General features: G+C 46.1%; 1 protein-coding gene and 2 long non-coding RNA genes across 5 annotated transcripts in view; 1 reads left to right on the forward strand and 2 right to left on the reverse strand.

Moving 5' to 3' along the window:
- Window positions 1-25897, reverse strand: part of POLR3H (RNA polymerase III subunit H) — a 128173-nt gene that overhangs the window by 40286 nt on the left and 61990 nt on the right. For all 3 annotated transcript variants that reach the window (XM_069652764.1, XM_069652762.1, XM_069652763.1), the window contains one exon: window positions 23381-23444. In XM_069652764.1, the coding sequence (XP_069508865.1) occupies window positions 23381-23444 (64 nt within the window). The remainder of the gene's footprint in view (window positions 1-23380; window positions 23445-25897) is intronic.
- Window positions 14646-15840, reverse strand: LOC138581440 (uncharacterized). The gene is made up of 3 exons (XR_011304553.1): window positions 15541-15840; window positions 15337-15447; window positions 14646-14856 (listed from the first exon to the last, which is right to left on the reverse strand). It is a non-coding gene; the product is annotated as an uncharacterized lncRNA (long non-coding RNA).
- Window positions 16008-17472, forward strand: LOC138581441 (uncharacterized). The gene is made up of 3 exons (XR_011304554.1): window positions 16008-16577; window positions 16671-16781; window positions 17262-17472. It is a non-coding gene; the product is annotated as an uncharacterized lncRNA (long non-coding RNA).

The following is a 25897-nucleotide window of genomic DNA, read 5'->3' on the forward strand; positions in this document are numbered from 1 at the left end:
ACAGAGGCACCTACAACCCAAATAATATTAACATTTTCATTTACAAGGCAATTCCATCTTCCCCTAGTCCCGGCTCCTAATAGAGACACGTTCATACACTAACCTGTGACTACTTTGATTATTGTTCTTTCTAAAACTGATTTTCAAAGCGTGTCCGAACTGTGTTAGAAATAGCCCTTTTTTGGTGCTTTTTGGCTTCATTTTCTGAAACCCCCAGCAGTTTTGGTGGCTTTTTTTTTTCCTTGTCCCTTTCATGCAAGTAAGGTACATTTTCCACCCCACTTGCCACTGCAACTCACTTCTTGGCAAGCACTTAAGGCTACCAGTACAGTGGGACCTGGCTATTCTACCTACTGTGTAGCACAACTACCTGCCGAAAGTACTGTAAGGAAGGCATGGTATCAAACAGTAAGACAGATACAAGTGATCACAGTTCAAGGGTGTTTATTGAACTTCAATTGGGTTTGAAAAACGCCTATGTAACCATAAATCTAAAGATGGGAGCAAGCTACGACCATCCAATAATAATGCAGTCCTAGTCGAGTGTCAATATAAAAGGGCCTATACTAAAACCTATTGCCAAGCCTTACTTCTAAATACAAATAGTGTGGGAAACAATGTTACGCAAAAGAAAAGTGTTCAAGAAATGATATGTCGGGATATTCAAGCCGCTGGCTTCCCTTCCCCACGTTTTCAGCACGGGATAAGGTGGCACACTCAAGCTTAGCACACTCTGGCTTCTCTAGCGCGAGGATGCAGTTCAAAACTTCAACATCAGGGCCTTCTGTTACAAAGTCTCTTTGCCATTCAAAGTCCCTTATTTCAGAGGGCCTGATGCAACCCGACAAACATTAAAGTTCCTTTCTTCGTAGGATTTCACATACAACTTCTCGGGTGATTTACTGTTGACCCCGGATCCCCCTCTGCCGGGCTCAGACTCACTTTGTCATGAAACCTTCAATTGGTCTCCCCCATGTGAGAAACCTGAGGCATTTCTCCCATGCTATTCCCGGTGATCCCCGACTGAGGTGGCCAGGGAAGGGCCATCACTCTTGGATCTCAACCCTGGGGACAGACAAGCGAGGGAGGATCTCCTGGGATGGGCACCCTGGGAGACTGTGGGAGGAACGCCCTTGGGCGAGACACGGTATTCCCCCGTTCCAATACATCCCTACCCGACGTCCCCTCTGTCATTATTGGATACCTTTGTCAATAACCCATTTGTACACAACACTACAGTTACCCCCCCTTCATCCTGACAAAAACCCACATGGTTTTTCCCAGTATCCTTTGGAAAAACTACAACTCCCATAATCCCTCCACACTGTCTTTCCCTAAAACCACTGGGACGAGGAGAGAGATTGGGAGGAGGAGGATTACCAACAGAGGGCCACAGAAGACAGACTCTCCCCTTTCTAGATCAGACTGTCCCACTAAAGAGGACAGGCAAAGTCAGGCCTCCCTTCACAACCATGCACACCATCTAATCACCACTTCCAGGAAGTATAAAGGGAGGAGCAGTAGAGCACACTTCTAGCGAGTCGGGATGCTGGAAGGTGCCAGAGAGAAGGAGAAAGCCCTAGTGAGCTGCATGGACCCGGGGAGAGGAAAACCGCTCAAACACTGACCCTGCTACCAGTAAGGAGACTGCAGTGTGGAGGAGGGAACTGCACCTCCAGAAGGCAAGACCAGGGGCAGCTGCGGTTGCCTGGCGGTACCAACAGCCCAACTCCACCCCTGGGGCAAGCAGGCGAACCCTGGTCTCTGGTGGCAGAGGGAGAGACCCTGACCTTAAACTAACAGCCCCTTTTAGCTCCGGCAGCTCCCAAGGTTCGAAAATACAATTTCGGGGAGCTGCGAAGTGGGAGCAAAATCAGACCAGTGCATTCAGGGACTAGAAGTTCCAAAACCTCTTCTAGAGAATTGTGGACTGTGAAAGGAGGCTCGAACTCGGCTGAGGGAAGCCTTCATTTATGAACTTTGAAAGCTGAGCAAGGCAAGCATGGCGGTACAAGAGCAGTTCCCTGGGAGCAGAATCGATCGAGAAAGCCGAACGGGGCAGGCCAAACAGCACCATATTAGCTAAACCCTGAAGGTCGAACGTTTCAAAGAGAAAGGAAACTCCTCTCCCGTGTACAAGGCTGACAGACGCCTCTTTCGGGTGAACAAATGAGTTGGGAAGAGCCAGGTGCAGCTGTACCTTGAACCTTGACTTTAAAGGAAGGGTTCGGTCAGAAAATATTATTGGCCAAAAAGATGGCCAATAATAAAACAAATATCTAAAATATATATATTTTTTAAGTCCCTATGGAAAGTTTCGAGCAAATGAAGCTCAAATTGCAAGCACTAAGGGGCATCCATTTTGTGAAATCGATGCCGCCTGTGCTTGCGGCACTAATGAAGCAAAAGCCAGCCAGCTGTAGTAAACAAAAGCTACCACTGGGTGGCTTTTGCTTCATTGGTGCCGGACTCGGAGGACGGGGAACAGAGACTACAGGCAGGAAAGCTGCAGCTGCATCTCGGTAAGTGCTATTTTTTAAAAATATCAAGCACTAGCTGTGGTTTTTTTCTAAGTTTTCCAGGCTGGAGGAGCCCGGTAAACTGCAGCTTTTAAAACGTATTTATGTTTGCGGTAGCTTCAGCTTGGAGCCCTCTGGTTTGGTTTTTCTTTCTAAGTTTCTCGCGCTCCTCCAAGCCGGAGGAGCCTAAGAAACTTTGAAAGAAAAACCGCAGCGTTTTTGAAACACAGCCACGGCAGGCAGAAACGCAACGCGGTTGTCACTTTGGGTCTCCGGTGCTCCCCCAAAGTGAAAGCCAAGGCAGGCAGAAACACAACACGGTTGTGTTTCCATGCCGCGGTGTTTAGAAATACAACGTTTTTGTATTTGTAAATGCTGCAGTATTTACAAATCCAAAAACGTTATTCTGAATGCAGCATCTTTCGCTGGGAGTCTCCTGGACTCCCTCAGGGTTGGGGGAGCCCAGGAGACTCCACGCGAAAGCTGCCGCTGTCAGAATAACAATGTTGTTGTATTTGTGATTGCCGTGGTTTTCCAACCACAGCAATCACAAATACAACGTTATATTTTTAATTGGTGCGCCTCGGCTTTTTGCCTTCATTTTAGGTTTTCTGTGCTTCCCTGGGCTTGGGGAGCGCAGAAAACGTACAATGAAAGTGAAGGCAGCCTCCTCAGCTCTGCTTAGGCTGCAGTAAGCAAAAGCTCCCAGTAGGGGGCTTTTGCCGCTTGTTTAGTGCCGCAAACGCAGAGCCGAGGAGGCTGCCTGAAATCACAAAATGGATGCCCCCTAGTGCTTCCAATTTTAAAGTTTGAGCTTAATTTGCTCGAAACTTTCCATAGGGACTTAAAAAATACATATATTTTAGATATCTGTTTTATTATTGGCCATCTTTTTGGCCAATAATATTTTCTGACCGAACCATTCCTTTATAAGGCAACAACCACAAGAAAGTATCCTACGCGACACGTGAGTGAAACGAGCACAAAAGGCCGGCTTGCGTAAGGAGAAGAGAGATACGGTAGCATGTGGCGTGTTCCGTGAAACCGCGAACGAACCTAAAGAAATTGTGACTAATGGAAGTCAAGTGAAAATGTTGTGAACTGCATATACCAGAAGGCCCTGGCAGGGACCAGCGCATCTGCTAATCAAAGTCAGTGGTCAAACAAAGGTAAAGAGTAAAGAGCCAAAATCTGTGTACAAGGAAAAGCCTTTAATGAATGTAAAATTGTGAACTGTAACGTGGCAAGTGTGAACCCAACTGAGGGACGCCAAGAAAACAAGTGGACGGGAACCTTGCTTTATGAAACACTGTGGAACTTGCGTTTACGCCCGATCCAGGGGAAAGCATTGAGAACTATTTGAACATGTGTGAGGGTGGATAGCAAATCACCCTATGTGAATAATCCAGAAATAACTTTTTGTTTGAAAGAATTGTGATAAGGGGATCGGAGCCCGACTGAGGGTATCCCGGGTGAAACCAAGTCATCCTACGAACTGTGTGAGTAGAAGGAACTGTTGGATGGTTTAACTTCATCAAGCCCTCTGAAGTAAGAGACTTTTTGAATAATTTGAGAGACTTGGGCTGAGAAGGCCCTGGTACATGTGAATGAACTGTGTCCTCGTGTAGAAGAAGCCCAGGAGTGTGTTGTGCTCAAGAGTCCCGCCTTGTCCCGCAGGGAAGGGAGACCCCGCCCCTAACATCCTGACTTATTTCATGAACACTCTTTTCATGAACATTCCCACACATTGTTAATTTAGCTGTAAGGATTGGCAATAGGTTCTTTTTGTATAGATCCTTTTTATTTTAAAGACTCCACTAGGACTGCATTATTATTATTTTGATGGTTGTAGCTTGCGCCCATCTTAGATTTAGATTAGGCGTTTATCTCACCCATTTTGCAGTTGAATAAACACCCTTGAACTGTGATCCCTTGTGTCTGTCTTTACTGTTGCCACCAGAAGTTCCTTACACCCACTTGATCAAAATCGAAGACGTTATACTGTGCGCAGGTCTTTGCTTGACCCATCGCAGGACCACTTCGATTCACAATGACTTGTTCTCTTCTTGATATAACCTTTTTCTCACTTTCACTTCTCATCTGGATACCTTACAGAAATCTTTGATTAAGCACCCACGCGGTGCCAGACCACTCGTCAAAATTATTTTATCTTGCTTTTTAAAGTTCAGTCACTCATCAGCAGTTCAACTTAACTTGCGTCTCTTACCACACACGTTTTAACAATGTTCGTTCCAGCACTCACCATACAATGTTGCTGCTTGCAACCTTGGCTTCAACACAGACCGGTCTTGTATCGGTCTCCCCAACTCACTGGTTGTGTTGATTCAATGACGCTGCTTTTTTCTTGGAGCCAAGGAAGGTACCACGGCGGCTGGCACTTCTCCCTGCCTTGATTATTGACGCAGGAGGGCCCCGGGTATCTCCGACACACAATGCAGGATTCTTCAGCCTGGTTTCCTGGTCTTATGCTTTCTATTCTTGAGGTCTCTGAAAATTAAGTTCCTTGTCGAAAAGGTCAAGGGAACTTCCCTCCTTGCGATACCCTTCCGTTTTGCCGTCTTAACCTCTCTCATTCAGCTGCCGTCACGAAACTGCCGTTTCCTCGTGTGCTTTGCCTCGCTCAGTGTGCTCTTGTGCTCCGCCTTTTATCTGTGTGGGGAAGCTTAATGGAAGTCAGTTATGTGTGATGGTCAGTAATTGTATGACCATTGTATTGGGACATGTCGGGTACACTGCTCGGGTGTTGTTTTCTCTCATAGCGGGCTGCCTGTGAGAAAGTGTTCGTGTTTTAAAGGGGGGGGGGGGGTGGGTAGAGTTCCTAAATATCCTACTTGGTAGGATGGGGAAAAGGTGTTACAGGGAAGGGGATACCGGGTCTCATCATTCGGTGTCCTACTCCCCGAAGACCTCTCACCCAGGTGATTCTCCCACACTGGTCCACCCCCAGGAACTGGATCCAAAAGCGATGGCCGTGCCCTGGCCACCTGGAGGACAGATCCCTGGGGACTAGTGGGTGAGACACCTTCTGGTTTCTCACAGGCTGTCTCCATCTCCCGTTCCTCTTTCTATAATGTGTATTTGTCACTATTTTGACAGAGTGTCCCTGACATGATGGAGAATATCTATTTTTTTTTAATATATTCCACTGGTGCAGTACTGAACACATTTATTTTTCCTGCCAGAGTGGCCACTACAATGGCTCAAATAGCTACCCTTGCTCGGCTACTACAATGGCCAAAATGGATACCATAGTTTAAGCCGGTCTATGCAGACCACTGCCTATATGTTGGTATCTTCCTCCTGTTCAAGGGTAGAGATTGGCCACATATGATCATTGGTCTTACTGGGCTCTATCCAGAGACTCGGAATGGCACTCTGTGCTTGGAACGGTTGACAGTTGGTTCAGGGTCCAGATATCCTATTACACATCCTCACTTCAACCAATGTCACAGGTGCCTCTAGGATTCGATAATCACTCAATGTTTGAATTGGTTTATTTCCCGATGGGTGTGCTGTGGCCACCCCAAGGCCAGCATTTTGTATATCTGAGGTGGTTTTGGAACTAGTCTTCATAGCCCACTGAAACTCCTAATCCGAAGGCCCAAGAGAACTGTGAAGGATGCCGGGACGGCTGATGAAAATGCCACTGGCCAAGGCACTCCCGTAAGACCAGGCTCTGCCTCATTCGACCAAGGAACCTCCACAGCAGGTGTCTCCCTACCATTATAAAGTAGTGCCAACTGGTTCTTCACCATGCTTTTTGTTTGGTGGGCTCCTGTCTTCAGGGACAGGCAGATCTGCTCCAGAAGATCTGCACACCCTGTGAGCAGATCCAGTCTTGAATATGGGCACCAAGCTGCTGTACCTGCTGCTGCCAATGTCATGCAACATTGAGGGACATCTTCATGGCCTTGCTACTGCACGTGTCAACAGGCTGTTTGCACACCAGAGCTGAAGTCCTCTGTCCCATCACTGTTGCCAGCAGTTTACTCACCACCAGTTACATTACCTGCCCTACTTCAGTGTCAGATGTATGCTGATTGTTGTGTCGGAAGCGGCCTCTCGCAGTACGGACTTGCGTACGCTGTGTCTGATTCGAGGTGCGGCTTGACACTTCCTGACTCGCGCATACACGTTCGTCCCACGCCGTAGGGTCCTTTCCTCTAACGAAGCAGCTGAGCGGCTGAGCGAGGAGCGACCGGCCCGATACGGATGCACACGGGTGCCGACGAGTTACTACGTGGCCCTCGGTCCCCCGACGCCCACGCGAACTGCAGTCAGAGCAGTGAAAGGACGGGGAGCAGGACTACGTGCCCTGTTGGGGAGTCACGGAGCAGGAGAAGGAGGACGGGTAGCGTGCCTTCTCCCGGCGGCCCCCATATACAAAGAAAACGAGGGTTTTTTGTACATTCCGAAGGTGAGTGGGGAGCTATGTAGCATACGCATGGGGCTGCATCTTACGCTCTCTGCATTTAGATCTATACAGATCCAGCATTGAGACCCTTTGGTTGACACACTTGAACTTGTATCAGGCAGCACAATAGAACCAGAGGGCCAGCTGGGATAGGAACACAACTGGGCGGAGAGTGGAGAGCTTTTGCGCCCTAATAACCCCCAGTGGAGCACTTACCCGCAACCCACCCTGGCCAGTGGGGCCTTTTTCTGCAAAAGCTTTGCTGGATCCAAGATTCCTACCTTAGGCCTATCTGCTCTTAGAAGTGAGTAGTGGGGCCAGTGCTACCCATCTTACGAAAGCGGGCTTTAAGGTCATACGCACAGGAGACTGCGGGCTTAGGCCTTTGATCCTGGACGCTACAAAGACCGGAGGGTGCCAAATTGTATAAATCCGTATGCCTCCGAAGAAGAGATCCCTACAGTCAAAGTACAATCTTAGAGGAACCAAGGGAATGGAGACAACTAAGAATCCCGCAAACAACACTGCTGGGGGGGCAAAACCCAAAAAGAAAGCTAAGAACGATGTACCTGCGGATCAGGGAATGATCACTGAGTTTTTCCCGCAAAACCCACTTCCTGAAACTAATTCGACCACAATTGAGGAAGAACTGGTTCTGGCGCCTTCCAACGCAGGATCTATATGTGCCTCCAATTACGACGACATTGACAATAACTCTTTATTAGAACTATGTCTTAATATTCAGAGGAAAATGACTCCTGCCCCATGCTCGCTACCTATCAGCGTGAATTGTGCTAATTCAAACAAGCAGAGAAACATCCCATTTGCATCCCCGACTCCAGTTGAAGCCATGGGCAGACTATCAGCATCACCAAATCTAGCGATGGCCTCTATGGAGGACAGTCCTATAGCTGAAAGTATATGCCTGGCTGATACTTTCCCGGGAGCTACAGAGATCGCGGAGATTCAGTCCTCAGTTGCATCGTTGCAATTTGCCCTTAAGGTTTTACTGAAAATGACGGGGAAAATCCTAGACAACTCAAATGCCCTAACCTTAGAGAGGGCCGTGAGAGAGAAAGAAGAGGGTACTGCTGAAGTCGACCAATCAGCAGAGTCTAATCTCTCGGAAGCCATAAAATTGGTGGACGCAAGTGAAGAACATCATTCTGACGTGCTTCACAGCCCGGGTTGGAGACAGACAAAGAAAACGAAGAATTATTCTTCTCGCGTAAGCAACGCAGAATGGCCAGGAGGGCAGCAAGGATTAAAAGAGCTAAAGAAAGGGTCTTTCCCAAGTCGGACAAGGAATCCGCAGGGTACCCCTCAAAGAAAGCCAAAAAACGGGCAGCCAGAGCAAAGAAAAGGAAGAACAGTGATAAGGGATGCCTGACTAGTTGGCTAATACCCGATAGAGAAAAAATGATTGAGCCTGCGGAGGTGGAGGACTTATGTGAGGAGGAAAACCCGAGTGAAGGACCAGAGACTGTGGACAATGACAACTTCGAGAGCCCTTTAGAGTTATCAGTAACATCTACTATAACTCGTCCCATCGAATCTACATCTACCATGGAAGGAAATCGTATATGTCTTATAAAGAATTTGTACCTAAGTAAAAACTCAAAATGGCTCTCTCGCTCCGAATTACTACTTAGACTGAGCTATGTACCACAACTGAGGGTCCTCAAGTCAGACGATTTCCAATTCGTGGAACCACTAAATGGCCCTAATCCTCAGGTTTCAGCACTGCACTGTAAGTTTTTATCTACAGCAACATTGCTAAGGAGCTATAAGACCGAACTGAAAGCAGTCGATGTGGAGGTTGATGCAGATATCAATGAACCAGACATACGTCAACTGTCCACTAAGGTAGACCTGACAGCTGAAATTAACCCTCGCCCCAATTTCCCGGAAGGTAAAAATGTGGGCATTTCAGACATACAACAAACATTAAAATGGCTTGCGGACTCGCTACCACAAGTACTGCTAAAGCAATGAGATATGTCTATTCTCTCCTGGAACTGTAGGGGTTTTGCTCATTTGGTGTCAACTGACGGCTCCATTAAGATCCTAGATAAACATAGTTGCTTTTGCCTTCAAGAAACATGGGCAATTGAGCCATTGATCCTGGATGGTTTTGTTATCTATCAAACGGTAGCTAATAAAGGTACAAAAGGAAGACCCTATGGCGGACTTATCATAGGGGTGGCTAATATGTTTGGCTCTAAATTAGTGAAAACTGATTGTTCCAGTAACTTGATGGCAGTTGAGGTCGACCATAATAACCAGTCAGGAATGGAGCACTTACTATTAGTCAGTTTTTATAACCCCCCCGGGCGCACAAATAAGAGAACAACTCCAGGAGGCCTTACATAATCCATTGGCCACATGGTTGCTAAAATCTGGGAACACTGGGGTTATAGTGGTGGGAGATTTCAACTGCCACATGAGCGGCAACTTAGAGAAGGCCTACAACCCTAATTTAAAAACCAAAAGTTATATGCTACACTCCAAAAAAAATGATCCCGAAGGCCAGGGGTGGAAACATTTGTTTGATCTGTGGGACTTTGAAATGCTTAATGGTAAAACAGCGAGTGACTCGCCAGGTAACTATACCTGGTCCAACGGCATTTCGAGAAGTACCATAGACTACATTTTTGTTTCCCCTAGCCTTTACGAGATAGTGGAGGACATGCAAATAACCCCCAATGAGTGGAGTGATCATGCCACACTCATATGCAAATTGAATATCGGGACAAAAGCTCCTATTAGTATTAACATGGGTAATATTGTACCAAATAAAACTGGCACTAGGATCAGCTGGTCAGACAAAAACGTCGCTCTTGCTGTGGCAGCGTTAGCCAATATTGATCCAAATTCACTACCGGACTTCCAGGAGATGTCGAGTGAAGCCATTGAATACTGGATCTGCAACTTTGCTAAACAACATGCAGTCTGTCGAATGAGGCCCATGATTCTCTGTGGTAGGGAAATGCCACCCTTTGACATAGCTATGAGAAACTTGAAAAGAGAGCGTAGAGCTGAACTCCGGTTGGCCAAGAGACAAGCTCACCCCCCAGACGTCTACTTTCTGAGGGTAAGGAGTATTAAAAATAAATTTAGAGCCATGATCAAGGCCAAACGGAAACTAGATAAAATCAAGGCCTGGCAAAGACTAGTTAATACGATCTGTACAGGCAAAACACGGAACATCTGGACTCTGCTGGGTGATGCGCGAGGCACTACACAAGGTACATTAGCTAACCCTATTAATGCTGAAACATGGACAGCCTTCCTTGAGAATAGGAATTCCAAAGCAGACTCAGGGGAACCTCATATATTGATTTATAGGCCACCTAACCCCCCTTTTAATGTAACATATCAAATGGTGCTGAATATAATCTCCGAACTAAAGTCCTCCCGCGCCCCGGGCCCGAATGGTCTAGCAAATATTGTGATGAAGGCGCATCCTGAATTCTGGGCATCCCTGTTAGCTATAATGTTCAAAAAGATCTTAAAAGAAGGGAGAATTCCCCGATCCTGGCAAACAGCGGTGCTCATACCAGTCTTTAAGAAGGGTAATCGAGCGGATCCTAGCAACTATAGACTACTCTCAATGCTGGATGTCACGGGCAAAATATTTGCCTCTCTCCTACTAAAGGAGCTGCAGCTCTGGGTAGAGCAATCAGACATACTCTGCAAATTTCAGAGCGGCTTTAGGCAAGGATACTCGACGGCACACAACATCATGGTGCTGGACCTTCTGAGAACACGTGCCAGATCAAGTGGGCAACCACCACTATATGCCCTCTATCTAGATTTCTCGGCGGCATTTGACTCTATCCCAAGAGAGGCCCTCTGGAGGAAGCTAAAAGCAATGGGTTGCCCGGACGGCCTGACCTATTATCTTAGATTACTCCACCAGAATACATCTGCTAAAGTAAAGTTAGATCAGGAAGGACACACCACTAGAAGTGTGCTCCAAAACAGGGGGGTTAAACAAGGATGTGTCACGGCCCCACTGATCTATAATATGTATGTACATGACATCCCGGGGGCCATTACGGCAGCGACAAATTGCCCTCCGAAAATAGGAGATTCCATCTGCCCTGTCCTGGCCTATGCGGACGACCTGGTTATTTTAGATCACACAATTGGTGGGCTTCGAAGGTCGGCCATTGCCCTATGGGAATACGCTGAGAGAAATGGCCTCAAAATTAATCTGGATAAAACTAAGGCAATGAGATTTACCATCAAGAACACCACACGCATACAGCTTAGAGTAGGTATAGATACCATTGCCTATTCTCCTCATTACCGCTATCTAGGGATAGAATTTGAGACTAGCGGCGACTATGTTCTCTGTAAGCAGTCACGCAATGTAAAGGCAACCCAACTGACAGCACTGTTCCATAGATTCACATTGAAACAGGGGGGATTTACTATCTGGGGAACGAGACAACTGTACATGCAGGTATTATCACCTATGATCACCTATGGTCTAGAAGCCCTCCTCAACTCTGACCTGAAATGGTTGCAGGTGATTGAGGGGAAATTTTGGCGCTCTATCCTGGGCCTTCCACCGGGAATCCCAATGGCAATACTAAGACTAGAATTGGGGCTGACCTCATTGAAAGCGATTGTATTAAAAAAGCGATCCCTACTATATCTAAGAATGAGGGAGGAGACTAAGAATGGGCTACTCAAGGCGGTCTACTTAGAGATCTTGAAAGACCAACCTGCGTGCCCCTTGAAGGAGCAAATGTCTAAATTTCTGCAGTCCATTGGGTGGCAAACTAGGGAAGGCAGTGTTACCATAGAAACGCAAAGGGCCCTGGTTAAACGCATAGAGCTTTGGGATTGGCTGGAGAATTATGCCCATCTCCAGAAGTTGAAAAGCTATCAGTTCGTCCAGTATAGACTGTATAACTACAAAAATATGCAGAGATATCTCAATCTATGCCCAAATAGGAGACTTGGACGTTTTATATTACTTCTAAGGCTAGAACAACTGCCCACCTTAATGACAACAGGTAGAAGAGATAGGATCCCCCTAGAATTACGGCTTTGCAGGTTATGTAAAGAAGTGAATCGGCTAGAAACGGCCAGACACGTACTGACCGAATGCTGTAAAATGTCATGTACCATAAGCCTTGGTTTGGGGCCGTTTGTGCATAACCAAGGTTATATCTGTGAGGAACTATTTTGGCATCACTGTATTAATTCAAACAGTATAAGGCTCCTGATGGCACTGTACAATATCTGGCTGGAAGTGGAAATAAGACTTAAGATAACCATATAGGTGGACATAAGGAAGAGTCGATGCATAATTAAAGATGAAAACCATGAAGGATTGCTAGCCAACATTGGCATTTATCTGTATAGGATTCGTAACATTACGGTATTAGACTGATATTCTATCTGAAACACTCAATAGAGATTATATGGCATTTTGTGGTAAGACATGGTTTCAGAATTATTGTAAATGTGAACCTAAAATTGAAGTTGTTTTATATGGTTTTAGGAAATGTATATTTAAATAATATAATGTATTGCCTTTCTTGGCATCTTTTATGTAATGTTTTGTTGATTATTGATAAGTTTCCTCACTATAATCCTGTTCTTTTTTAAGATATATTTTATGTGTAAAGTTTCATAGTAAACTAAGTCACAATAAAATTATTATTATTACTTCAGTGTCGAGGGACCACTGTAACGGCCTTCCTTGGTTGGATTCCTCAAGGCTAGCTACCGGAACCATGAGACCCGATAGAGACCAGAAACAATCCTGTCATAGTAAATCACCTGTGTAACTGTGACCCTTGGGTCTTCTTCACTGGAATCAGGCGGTACAATTAATTTCCCGCCTCCCCCACTCTTGACAAAACTAGAGCCCCAGACGTTCCTCATTGGGTCCTCATGGGCTTGCTTACTTTGCCTTTTTGCCCTCCTCCCCCTATTCAAGCACATAAATCTTCATACTTGCACCTGCGCCTGGGCTCATCTTTGTTATGGAACCTGAACGCAAGCATCGGATGTTGGAGTCCCTTTGACGCCATAGATTGGTGGCTGCCCTCCTTTTCTGCAAGGAACCAGTTAGGGCATTCTTGCCAGTTTGTAGGACTTAAATCACTCCTGAATAAGTCAAACGGCTTAGTTAATTTCTGAGGCAATAGGGCTGAATTTTTCAAGTCAGTATTTGTTCTGCTGGTTTGCCTTCTTTTTTTGTGTTTTTGTTGTTGTATTGGTTTATTTCAAACTTTTAACATTTCCAAATCATTGCACATCATTTCATCATAAAAGAAAAAAGAAAAATGCACTTGGGTAAAAAGAGCCATTCCATACAGGGATAATGTAACTTATACATAATCAGGGGAATAAGCAAATGAAACGAGCAGACTCATCACAACTAAACAAAAAAAAAACAAAAAAATCAAGATCCAACAATAGCACCTTCAAATTCCATCCTTTCGACTGGTATATCTGACCCTGTTATGCTTAAAAAGCTAATTTAACAATGTCACCACTGAAAAAAGAAAAAAAATTCATAGATGTAGTCTCCCCTAATAGTAGCATCCTCCACCATTCATCTGGAGATAACATTAACTCTGTCAATAAAGACGACTCCCAAATAATAAAGTTCTTAGGGCAGTTAGTCCCACACATGAGACTATTAGATGTTTCAATGTTTCTACCACATCTTGTTTTTCATAGAATCTACAGGTCAGCGCATGTTTTCCAATTTGTTTACGAGATCCCAGGAGTTCTTTTAGTTAGGTATAGAATGAAGCAGAATCTCATAAATTGCCCTCTATAGACCGGACAGGGAAATTTCACCAGATATTTAGGGATCATTTTCAACGCTCTTCATTCTCCAGGATAATCCTTCATCAAAGCACATTGGTTTCTTTTTTCTTGCGTTGATATCCAATCATGGCATTGTAATTTCATTTTAACAGCCATTGGATTATTAACTAAGAGCTCTGAAGATAAATCCAGCTTTGATAAGCATGCAATACATTTCGATTTCCAGTAATCAAGGGGCCATTCCACCCCCTTGGACAATCTCTTATCTAAGATATGCAATGGAGGAGATGTTTGGGCTATAAGAGATTTCCTGAACAAGGTTATCGACTTCCATAAGGATATTGAATATACGGATTGCAGTCCCAATTCAAATCTAATACGGTCACCGGTAGGCTTCTCAGGAGACAAAGCACCCTCTTCCAAAACACTCCTAAGATATCCCAAATTTACCAGGGGGCGATTCAGTCCTGTTTCTGCACCATAGGAGAGAATTGGACACTCTGAGGGGAATCAATGCTAATGTGCCAAATCTCTGATGGAGAATCATTCCTTGGGCAGCCAATTTCTTTTACTTTCGATCTTAATCTCAGTGCCCACAGTGTTTCAATCAGGCTTTGATTAATACATATGGAGAAAACAAAAATGCTGACAGTGGTGCACACCTGGTAACAATTGATATAGAAATTCAAATCATCATTATATGTACAGAAGAGCTGGTTTAAGAATTTAAAGGTGCGGGGGAGGAAAAAAGGCCTTGGCACAAAGCCTAAATCAGAAAAGAGAAAATAGAAGAGGACCCAAAAAGTGGGGCCCTCCCGTCCCCTGCACACTGTTTACTGATGCCACATAGGGCCTTCAAATATATGGATATAGATATATAACAGCAGTTTGTTAGTTGAGCATATAACAATTTATTTGGCAAAGAGGAAAACAAAATTTGCCAAAAGGCACATTCTGTTGTACAAAGTAATTCGTGACGTTTAACATATTAAAACAAATTGTGAAGAAGCAATAAATGATGGAGAGGTGATGCTGTCCAATTGTGGAGTGGCCGACGCGTTTCGAGGGTAACCTCTTCTTCATAAGGGCCCAATTGAACTGTTGACAACATTTCAAGGAGACAAAAAGTAAAATCTTTTATTTTATTTCCATAACAGTCAAGGACTGACTGACAAGCTGTACATAACTCGGGATGCTAGCGAGATGGTGAAGAGCAGAATACTGGAGATCTAGTATGGTGAAAAGAGTGAACTAACAGATCAAAGAGAAACACTCTATACTAATAGCTAAACACATAACAAAGGAGATGTATTGTGTGAGATCCACCTACATGGTGGGATCTAGAAAATGGCGTGATGAAGAGTCAGACAGATCGAGATAAGCCAAAAGCGGTAGTGGGTTCTAAATAGCAAGGACCACCCTTGAATAGTGAAAAAGCTGAGTCAATATGGGGAGCGTGTTTAAGAAAAAACCATACCCCTCCTGTGGACGGAGAAAGAATAACTCCAAAAGAGCGCTACTGAATAAAATAAATAATACTTAAAATAAACCGGAATTGGTTTTGAAGAATGCACTCACTCGAGTTGCGGGACGAGTAGCCAAGGCAACAGGGGCATCCGTGTGGTCAACAAGTATTCGAAACAATTATACGATGCAGGGCATCTGCAAAGAGACACGTACTGCTGGCACCTAAGTGGGGACATATACATTTCTGTTATACTGGAGAGAAATGAACCTGGGGTCTCCCAACCGGGCAAAGGGACCCAAGTAGCGGTAGCTTACCTGTACAGTGCGGGGAACACTGTTAGTGGAAACTGAAACCGGCAGGCAGTGGCTCCGCGCGGTCGTAACCTAGGGAACGAGCTGTGCTGGGGACACGCCGTCAGACGTAGAAAGGAAACTAAATAATAAACATAGAAAAGGGCATAGAAGCCGGTGAGTGAGGAATATGGAGGCCATCATGCAATGGCGCATAGTGCAAGCGTACTCATAGGGACTGACCAGAGATCAGGATAAATAAGAAAAGTAGAGTTAATATGTTCCATAATGAAACATAAGAATTCTGGTGTTCACCATCGCAACGCATTTTATTCTGGTGTTCACCATCGCAACGCATTTTATAATTTTGGTTCTAATGGAACAGAAATTTGTGAATAGTACAATAATCGTTACAGTCATGATAGATAACACAAATGGTACATGCAGTTTACTCTTAATAGTCCAAAACAAATCATGTAGAGTCACTTAAATGTTTGCACCTGTTCACGAATGACCAATTGAACCATCTCTCCATTCGTTCGAACCTTGTATGAGTAATAGGCTACATCGCAATCTTTTATCCCCTTGCCATTGAATTATACTTGTCTCACTATATAATGAGTAGCCTCATGACTCTACATGATTTGTTTTGGACTATTAAGAGTAAACTGCATGTACCATTTGTGTTATCTATCATGACTGTAACGATTATTGTACTATTCACAAATTTCTGTTCCATTAGAACCAAAATTATAAAATGCGTTGCGATGGTGAACACCAGAATTCTTATGTTTCATTATGGAACATATTAACTCTACTTTTCTTATTTATCCTGATCTCTGGTCAGTCCCTATGAGTACGCTTGCACTATGCGCCATTGCATGATGGCCTCCATATTCCTCACTCACCGGCTTCTATGCCCTTTTCTATGTTTATTATTTAGTTTCCTTTCTACGTCTGACGGCGTGTCCCCAGCACAGCTCGTTCCCTAGGTTACGACCGCGCGGAGCCACTGCCTGCCGGTTTCAGTTTCCACTAACAGTGTTCCCCGCACTGTACAGGTAAGCTACCGCTACTTGGGTCCCTTTGCCCGGTTGGGAGACCCCAGGTTCATTTCTCTCCAGTATAACAGAAATGTATATGTCCCCACTTAGGTGCCAGCAGTACGTGTCTCTTTGCAGATGCCCTGCATCGTATAATTGTTTCGAATACTTGTTGACCACACGGATGCCCCTGTTGCCTTGGCTACTCGTCCCGCAACTCGAGTGAGTGCATTCTTCAAAACCAATTCCGGTTTATTTTAAGTATTATTTATTTTATTCAGTAGCGCTCTTTTGGAGTTATTCTTTCTCCGTCCACAGGAGGGGTATGGTTTTTTCTTAAACACGCTCCCCATATTGACTCAGCTTTTTCACTATTCAAGGGTGGTCCTTGCTATTTAGAACCCACTACCGCTTTTGGCTTATCTCGATCTGTCTGACTCTTCATCACGCCATTTTCTAGATCCCACCATGTAGGTGGATCTCACACAATACATCTCCTTTGTTATGTGTTTAGCTATTAGTATAGAGTGTTTCTCTTTGATCTGTTAGTTCACTCTTTTCACCATACTAGATCTCCAGTATTCTGCTCTTCACCATCTCGCTAGCATCCCGAGTTATGTACAGCTTGTCAGTCAGTCCTTGACTGTTATGGAAATAAAATAAAAGATTTTACTTTTTGTCTCCTTGAAATGTTGTCAACAGTTCAATTGGGCCCTTATGAAGAAGAGGTTACCCTCGAAACGCGTCGGCCACTCCACAATTGGACAGCATCACCTCTCCATCATTTATTGCTTCTTCACAATTTGTTTTAATATGTTAAACGTCACGAATTACTTTGTACAACAGAATGTGCCTTTTGGCAAATTTTGTTTTCCTCTTTGCCAAATAAATTGTTATATGCTCAACTAACAAACTGCTGTTATATATCTATATCCATATATTTGAAGGCCCTATGTGGCATCAGTAAACAGTGTGCAGGGGACGGGAGGGCCCCACTTTTTGGGTCCTCTTCTATTTTCTCTTTTTTGATTAATACATACCCCGACATATGTAATCTAGTTGATGCACTCCAGGGACTCCTTGCCAATATACCATTTGAATTTTGGTTTTCGATTGCCTTTGTTAACACTTAAGACCATCATTTTTGATTTTTTCACATGAATTTTCAGGTCATTAGCAATCATGTATTCCTGGAGGCAATTTAATCTGCATTGGAGACCTATGGGGGTTTTATCAATTAAGATCAGATCATCCACGTACAGGATCCAGGGTATCAAGGTTCTGTTGATCTTAGGCGGAAAAGCTATTACTTTGCTTTGGCTCAAAACCAGATCCGATAAATATAGATTAAACAGGGCTGGACCCAACACACAATCCTGCTCCAATCCCCGATAGGTCTCAATATTCCTAGATAGCTGGCCATGCAGGTTTAGTCAAACCTGCATTGTTGTTCCGGAGTACAATTCTCTCATCACCTGTGTCAGATGCAGAGGGCAGTGTCGGTTATTTAATTTGGCGCACAATCTTTCCTTGTTAATCCTGTGGAATGCCTGCTCCAGATCCACTAATGCAATGTAGAGTTTTGTTTTCTCTCTGGTCGCCTGGAGCTTAAGGAGATTTAACAGGAAAAGATTTAGGGAGGTTGCAATACCTTTAATGAACCCTGTCTGACGGGTGTCTAGAAGTCCTGATTCCTTGGCACATTTTATCAGATGTTGCAGTATCAGGGACGTGAAAACCTTTCTCAGAGTATATCATGGTCGATAATTTTTGGGGTTTGATCCATCGCCCTTCTTGAAGATAGGTATTATGAGGCCTTTTTCGAAGAAGGGGGGAACCCTTTTCTGTTGAATTATTTGATGGAATAATAGGAATGAAAATTCTGTCCACAGGTCAGGAGCCTGCTTTAAGATATAATTTGTCAGGTAATCGGGGCCAGGGGCTCTTGAGGTGCTTAATTTCACAATCAAGTTCAGGATATCCTCTTTATCCAATTGCCAAGACCACGGAGAAGGGTCAAGCTCATCTGGTTTGGAACACTTGGCTGAAAGAGGGGTAAAGGGGGATCCAAGATGGTCGGTCCACTGTTCCGAAACTGCTGACACTTGCAGCTCTTCTTGGGGAGTGCCCACTTTATTTATCCATTCCTATGTTAGACGGAAATTTTTCTTACATAATACTTTTAGCATATTCTGTCCTTCTTGCTGAGATCTTTCAGCTTTGAATGATAAAAGCCAATTTTTGTATTGTTGACTTCGTTTCCCCCTACACCCCCACCCCCCCAATCAAGGATTGTATGATCTCAGAAGTATTATTAAGAGCTCCCATTTTTTACCTTATTCTCTTCTGCTCCTCTAGCAATGTATCGCTTATACCTATGGTTTCGGGAGGATTTAGGTTTTCTGTCTCTAGAAAGGACTTGTTGAAATTTTATGAGTAGGGGAAGCGTAGTTCAAAGTTGAGCTATTCTGACCGATCTGGTCACTAAATTCCGTTGTAATCTCCAAGATATTGTGAGGTTTTATACAAGATATTGTGGGGTTTTATACACAATCTATTTCTACCTTGGGAGACCTGAACGTCAATGCATCTGTTTAGCCTTAGTCTTCCCCCTAATCAATCCTTTCCATCTCAACTTCAGGCGGGCATGATCACTGGATTCAATTCGGACTATCTCCAGTGACGTGACCTCATGTAGAACATTGCCTGAAACAAAAAAGTAATCTAATGTGGCCTTAAGGTGGCCACACTACCAGGTGGATTGAACCGGGATATCCCCTTTGTTTGACCATTAAGCCTTCCAAATTCTCTGGCTGCCATCTCATGTAGCCATCTTTGAGCTCTGGCTCCCGAAGGGGCTGCTATGGCTTCAACAGATTTTACAGGGTTCCCGTTCATATCAATGCACCTGTCGTTCAAGTCTCCACAAAGTATAACATTGGGATTCACAAAATCTACACGCGCCTGGTCAATTGGACCGATCACAGATTTTATGAACTCATCTTCCCCCTACTTTTGCCGGGTCCCAATACAAGTTCAACAAATACATAATTAGCTTAGGAGCTTTCGAGTTTGATCTGATCTACAACATAAGCACTTGAATCCATGGGTTGGGTGTAAAGTGTTTTAACATACTAATTCCTTGGCACGTTTTAATTAAGGTTAAGAGACCAGAAAATTGTCTTGCAGTTGGGCCTTTTTTTGCCGGGTTTAGGAAAGTTGTGAATCCTTCAAACAGAGGGGTTTTTCTTAACCAGGATTCTTGGAAGCATAGAATGCCAAATCTTTTCAGGTCCTGCTCATTATTAAACAGATGAATACACCTTCTTGTAGTCCAACAGCCAATTTGCAAGGGCTACAAAGGCCATTTATATCTTATTATTGATTTTGGGAATGCGAGAGGGCTCTAGGGAGCCAAGCCCATTCTTCGCCTTTCTAATCGCTGCAAGCGCTATATTGATTTTGTGCCGGAGCTCTATGTACTAAACGAATATGGATTCCTTGGGAGCTCACGATGGTCACATTCAACATTGGTTGTGATGGTATGGTTACCAAAGGGAGTCCATGGAGCTCCTACTTCATGTTTTAGCTAAAAACCGAAAGGCAGGAACTATGGGGCAGCTTCCAACAAGGTCTTTTTTAGTAGATTTGTTTTTTAAATGTAGAATCACCCAATCCAGTTAGGATTCCCTCACAAAATCAACCAAAACTATGTCATCTGAAATTTATCAGACGGAGATTAGGAATGTGGTGTAACAAAGTCATTACATTTCTACGATTAAGAATAAGACCATCATTGGCGCAGAAGAGACGTTCCAAGGATAGAGTTGTTACCTCCAACTTCCGCTTATCGTTTTGGTTTTTCCAAACAGGTTTTTCAGAAACCAGCAGATGCTTAACACACTCCTCTTTTTGTTGCAATCTTTTCACTGCCACTGCTCTTTTTTAGGCTAGGGTTTGAAAAGCCCCCTCACAAACGCTCAAGGAGTTTGGGGCCTTAACCATCAATTCTGTAGGCATGGTCTGATCTATGCTCAATTGTGATTCCCCACTTGGGGTCCCTTTATTTCCAACGCTTCATTAGTGGATTCAATTGAGTAAATTGAGAGCTCTAAGAGTGATACCATTTGATTTATCAGTTTGGAGGTGTGATTGCTGCTCCTTGTGTTCAACATCATTGTCGGCACTCTAGTTTGGCGGTGTCACTTGTATTTCAGTCTACCTTGGGTGCCCTCCCTTAGATCTTTGCCAGATAGTGCTCGGGATGGGCGAGGGCGTTTTCAGATTTCAAAAGAAGGCTCTAGAGGCGTTTGACTTTTGTCTCTTATCTGAAACAGTGTTTATCTGTTTTTTGTTGCAGAGGTTCTTCGCGCACCAGTTTATTCGTATTTTTCCCAAAAATGGGAAAGAGGTCTTTGGTACGTTTTGCCTTTACATTTTGATCAGATGATATTGTCATATGTTGTTGGTTGAGCAATAACAATATCCGATTCTTGAACATTAACTGGGTCTGTTGGATTTATTTCCCTTGTCTCTGTGTTCTTTAGTGGTTCGACTTCTCTCGCCTCCTTTTTCCTTTTGCGGAGCTTCCGAATTATCCCTCTTTTGTGTTTTATTAGGGATTATTCATTTCCCATGGGGTAGATCCTTTGTTGATTTTCCTTGAGACCGAGTGCCAGTCTCTTTGGAGATCCCTGTAGGATCTTTCGAAAAAAGACTCAGATTTTTTCCATGCAGGCTCAGAGTTCACTTTGCGATCTGAGTTGTACATGACTCGCACCCACTTCTGCGATTCCAGAATAGCCTCCATTTTAGCACTTTTGTCTGTCATTTCTTCTCTTGCTACATCACATAGGCAATTATGCCATTGGCTGGATTGTTCCGCTTCCCTATCCAGTCTGGCTTGGACCGTCTCTGTGAATGACTAAGTAGATCAACTTTGAATGGACCATTGCCAGGAGGGTGGCTTGATCTTTTATAATCCTCATCGACTGATTCATACAATTTAATGAAAGGGGCCATCGAGATTGTGAGAGCTAACATTATCAAGGTTTATACTTGAACCATGAGCACCCTTGCAGGGATGGATTTGGCAAGAATATAGACTCATTTAAACTTGTCGCAGTCGAAAACGAGGATGGAGTTGAAGAGAGAACGGAAGGCTGCCTCAGGTCTTCCAAATAACTTTCCTGTGACAACAGGATCGGGAGAGTATTTGGGGCAATTGCCAGCTCCCACTTTACCTCCTGAGATGCTTCCCATTCTCGAAGGGGGTTAGATGAAGTAACAAGTGAAATCTGTGTATGGAGGGCAGATGGATTGTTCACTTCCATTGCGCTCAAGGTGCTTGTGATATTTTTCTTTCTTAATGCTTTTCCGTCCAGAGTGGGTTGGATGACAGCAATATTCCATGATAGTCCCAACGCAAGCATTGCAGTCAACGTCAGACTCATTCCTGTTTCTTCAAGTTAGAATGTTCTAACAGCAGCTTGCCCCCCCTTCGCCCCCCCCCCCCGCCCCCCACAGATGTTCTTTTTCCACAAGTGCAGCATTGGGGGTGTTCTCCAGTCTCAAATTTAGTGGGGGAGTGTCCCTCAATTCCCCCATGACAGCACTGCTAATGGGGGGTGGGGGGGAGGAGTTCAATCCTCACCCTCTTCTCGAGATGGCGCTCCCACTCTCTTCAAGGAATCCTGATGATTTAAGTTCTTAGAGGAGCCCTCAGGATCGAGAGTGTCTAGTGGCAGTAATGGCACCTAATCGCCCACTTCTAGAATCTCGCCGTCAGTCACATCTAGGTCAGGCAATAGCCCATAGTTTGACTTTTCGATGGGCATGCATTTAACGTTTAAGGGAGGGGAAAGGGTGGACAGCCTGACCTCAGAATCAGATTCTGCTACAGACATTCGTGTCATAGATGTTGTGCCTTGCAGTTTCAGCTGCTGCTGTGTGCGGGCGCCCATTTGCTTCACTTGTTCCATCCAAGGACAGAGTCACAGGAACGGTCATAGGCAATATTTGAAATAGTTTTTCTTGCCAAAGTCTCAGGTCTAGGCCGCTGACGCCCTACACAGCAGATACCTACTGACAAAGGACCACTGGAGGGTAAGGGGGCGGAGTGAAGCAGGTTGCGAATGTACGCTCCTCGGCAGTGCCGCTTCGGGGCCTTATAGCGTTTTGTAAAGGTTTGAGTCGCCACACGACCACGCCCCGCCACTAACTGCCAACAACTGCAGCCTGATTCTGCAGCTGACCGGTTTGCCTTATAACTTATAATGTCTGTTATAAGTACTAACCTTTTTTCCTCCCCACCTTTTCCATTACAACAGTGCCTGTATACTGTTAAGTGTGGATGTGTTCACTTTGGACACCTTAACGTGTATATAGATTTGGTGATGCCTGTATTGTAGTTGAACCTCGTTTACATTATTCCTGTTAAACACATTTTGTGTAGACAATCTTTTACTCTTTCTCTCATGCATGATCTATACTTTATTCCAGTGTCTACCCACCCTAAGTGTGAAGTGTAACCGCTCAATTACATTACTAGATGTAACATTTGGTCAAACACAGGTATAGAAAAACACTCCCAACACAGATTACATTTACCGACCACAACAAATATACTTTCTGCTTCTTTACTTCTGTGCCCCCCACAAGAAAACGTAAAGGTCTGCGACTCCAGTGCCAGACGATCTAAAAATAAGGAAGTTATAAAATTCAACTAGTTCCTCCTCAAGTGCTCCAATCCACACTTTCCCATGTCTCTCAAAGAGAATCATACTTGCCCACTGTAACTGCAGGTTATTTAAAAAAGATACAACTTTCCAGGCTGCTGAAGAGACTCCGGTGGAATGATTATGTCATCAAAGAATCCAAGGGAAACTGTAGGGAATGGGACGAGTTAAAGTGAGAGGGAGGAGAGAGAGAGAGAGAGAGAGAGAGGGAGGAGAGAGAGAGAGAGAGAGAGAGAGAGAGAGAGAGAGAGAGGGAGGAGAGAGAGAGAGGGAGGAGAGAGAGAGAGAGAGGGAGGAGAGAGAGAGAGAGAGAGAGAGAGAGAGAGAGAGAGAGGGAGGAGAGAGAGAGAGAGGGAGGAGAGAGAGAGAGAGGGAGGAGAGAGAGAGAGAGAGAGAGAGAGGAGAGAGAGAGAGAGAGAGAGAGGGAGGAGAGAGGAGAGAGAGGGAGGAGAGAGAGGGAGGAGAGAGGAGGAGAGAGGAGAGAGGAGGAGAGAGAGGGAGGAGAGAGAGGGAGGAGAGAGAGGAGAGAGAGGGAGGAGAGAGAGGGAGAGAGAGGGAGAGAGAGAGGGAGGAGAGAGAGGGAGGAGAGAGAGAGGGAGGAGAAGAGAGAGAGAGAGAGAGAGAGAGAACCCAAGCCAGGTTGGGGGGACAGCTGCGAAAGGGAGGCGCAAAAGGGGGGGAGACGACAGGGAAAGGGAGAGCGCAAAGGGGGGGAGACGACAGGGAAAGGGAGAGCGACAGGGAAAGGGAGAGAGCAAAGGGGGGGAGACGACAGGGAAAGGGGAGAGAAGCAAGGGGGGGGAGACCAGGGAAAGGGAGAGAGCAAGGGGGGGGAGACGACAGGGAAAGGGAGAGAGCAAGGGGGGGAAGACGACAGGGAAAGAGAGAGAGCAAGGGGGGGAGACGACAGGGAAAGGGAGAGAGCAAGGGGGGAGACGACAGGGAAAGGGAGAGAGCAAGGGGGGGAGACGACAGGGAAAGGGAGAGAGCAAGGGGGGAGACACAGGGCAGGGGAGACACAGGGCATGGGAGACACAGGGCATGGGAGACACAGGGCATGGGAGACAGGGCATGGGAGACAGGGCATGGGAGACAGGGCATGGGAGACAGGGCATGGGAGACAGGGCATGGGCCAGTGGGGGGTATGAAGAGCCAGTGTGGCGGGGGGAAAAGAGAGCCAGCCAGAGACAGAGCCAGCCAGAATGAGGGAGGGCGAGCCACAGCCAACCAGAGGGAGGGAGAGGGAAAGCTAGAACAAGCCAGAAGGGGGAATGGGAGAGCCAGACGGAGGGGGGGGGGGGAATGGGAGAGCCAGACGAAGGGAGACAGGGAAATTGCGGGGAGACAGGAAAATGAAGAGCCAGTGTGACGGGGGAGGAGAGAGAGGCAGCCAGAGCAGCCGGAGGAGGAAAGGCGAGCAAGAGCCAGCCAGAGGGAGGGAGGGAGGAAAGGCGAGCAAGAGCCAGCCAGAGGGAGGGAGGGAGGAAAGGCGAAGAGGAGGGAGGAGGAAGGCGAGCAAGAGCCAGCCAGAGGGAGGGAGGGAGGAAAGGCGAGCAAGAGCCAGCCAGAGGGAGGGAGGGGAGGAAAGGCGAGCAAGAGCCAGCCAGAGGGAGGGAGGGAGGAAAGGCGAGCAAGAGCCAGCAGAGGGAGGGAGGGAGGAAAGGCGAGCAAGAGCCAGCCAGAGGGAGGGAGGGAGGAAAGGCGAGCAAGAGCCAGCCAGAGGGAGGGAGGGAGGGAAAGGCGAGCAAGAGCCAGCCAGAGGGAGGGAGGGAGGAAAGGCGAGCAAGAGCCAGCCAGAGGGAGGGAGGGAGGAAAGGCGAGCAAGAGCCAGCCAGAGGGAGGGAGGGAGGAAAGGCGAGCAAGAGCCAGCCAGAGGGAGGGAGGGAGGAAAGGCGAGCAAGAGCCAGCCAGAGGGAGGGAGGGAGGAAAGGCGAGCAAGAGCCAGCCAGAGGGAGGGAGGGAGGAAAGGCGAGCAAGAGCCAGCCAGAGGGAGGGAGGGAGGAAAGGCGAGCAAGAGCCAGCCAGAGGGAGGGAGGGAGGAAAGGCGAGCAAGAGCCAGCCAGAGGGAGGGAGGGAGGAAAGGCGAGCAAGAGCCAGCCAGAGGGAGGGAGGGAGGAAAGGCGAGCAAGAGCCAGCCAGAGGGAGGGAGGGAGGAAAGGCGAGCAAGAGCCAGCCAGAGGGAGGGAGGGAGGAAAGGCGAGCAAGAGCCAGCCAGAGGGAGGGAGGGAGGAAAGGCGAGCAAGAGCCAGCCAGAGGGAGGGAGGGAGGAAAGGCGAGCAAGAGCCAGCCAGAGGGAGGGAGGGAGGAAAGGCGAGCAAGAGCCAGCCAGAGGGAGGGAGGGAGGAAAGGCGAGCAAGAGCCAGCCAGAGGGAGGGAGGGAGAAAGGCGAGCAAGAGCCAGCCAGAGGGAGGGAGGGAGGAAAGGCGAGCAAGAGCCAGCCAGAGGGAGGGAGGGAGGGAGGAAAGGCGAGCAAGAGCCAGCCAGAGGGAGGGAGGGAGGGAGGAAAGGCGAGCAAGAGCCAGCCAGAGGGAGGGAGGGAGGGAGGGAAAGGCGAGCAAGAGCCAGCCAGAGGGAGGGAGGGAGGGAGGAAAGGCGAGCAAA

Source organism: Ambystoma mexicanum, chromosome 3p (assembly GCF_040938575.1).
Source record: "Ambystoma mexicanum isolate Mex_15411 chromosome 3p, UKY_AmexF1_1, whole genome shotgun sequence".
In the NCBI taxonomy this organism is placed as follows: Eukaryota; Metazoa; Chordata; class Amphibia; order Caudata; family Ambystomatidae; genus Ambystoma; species Ambystoma mexicanum.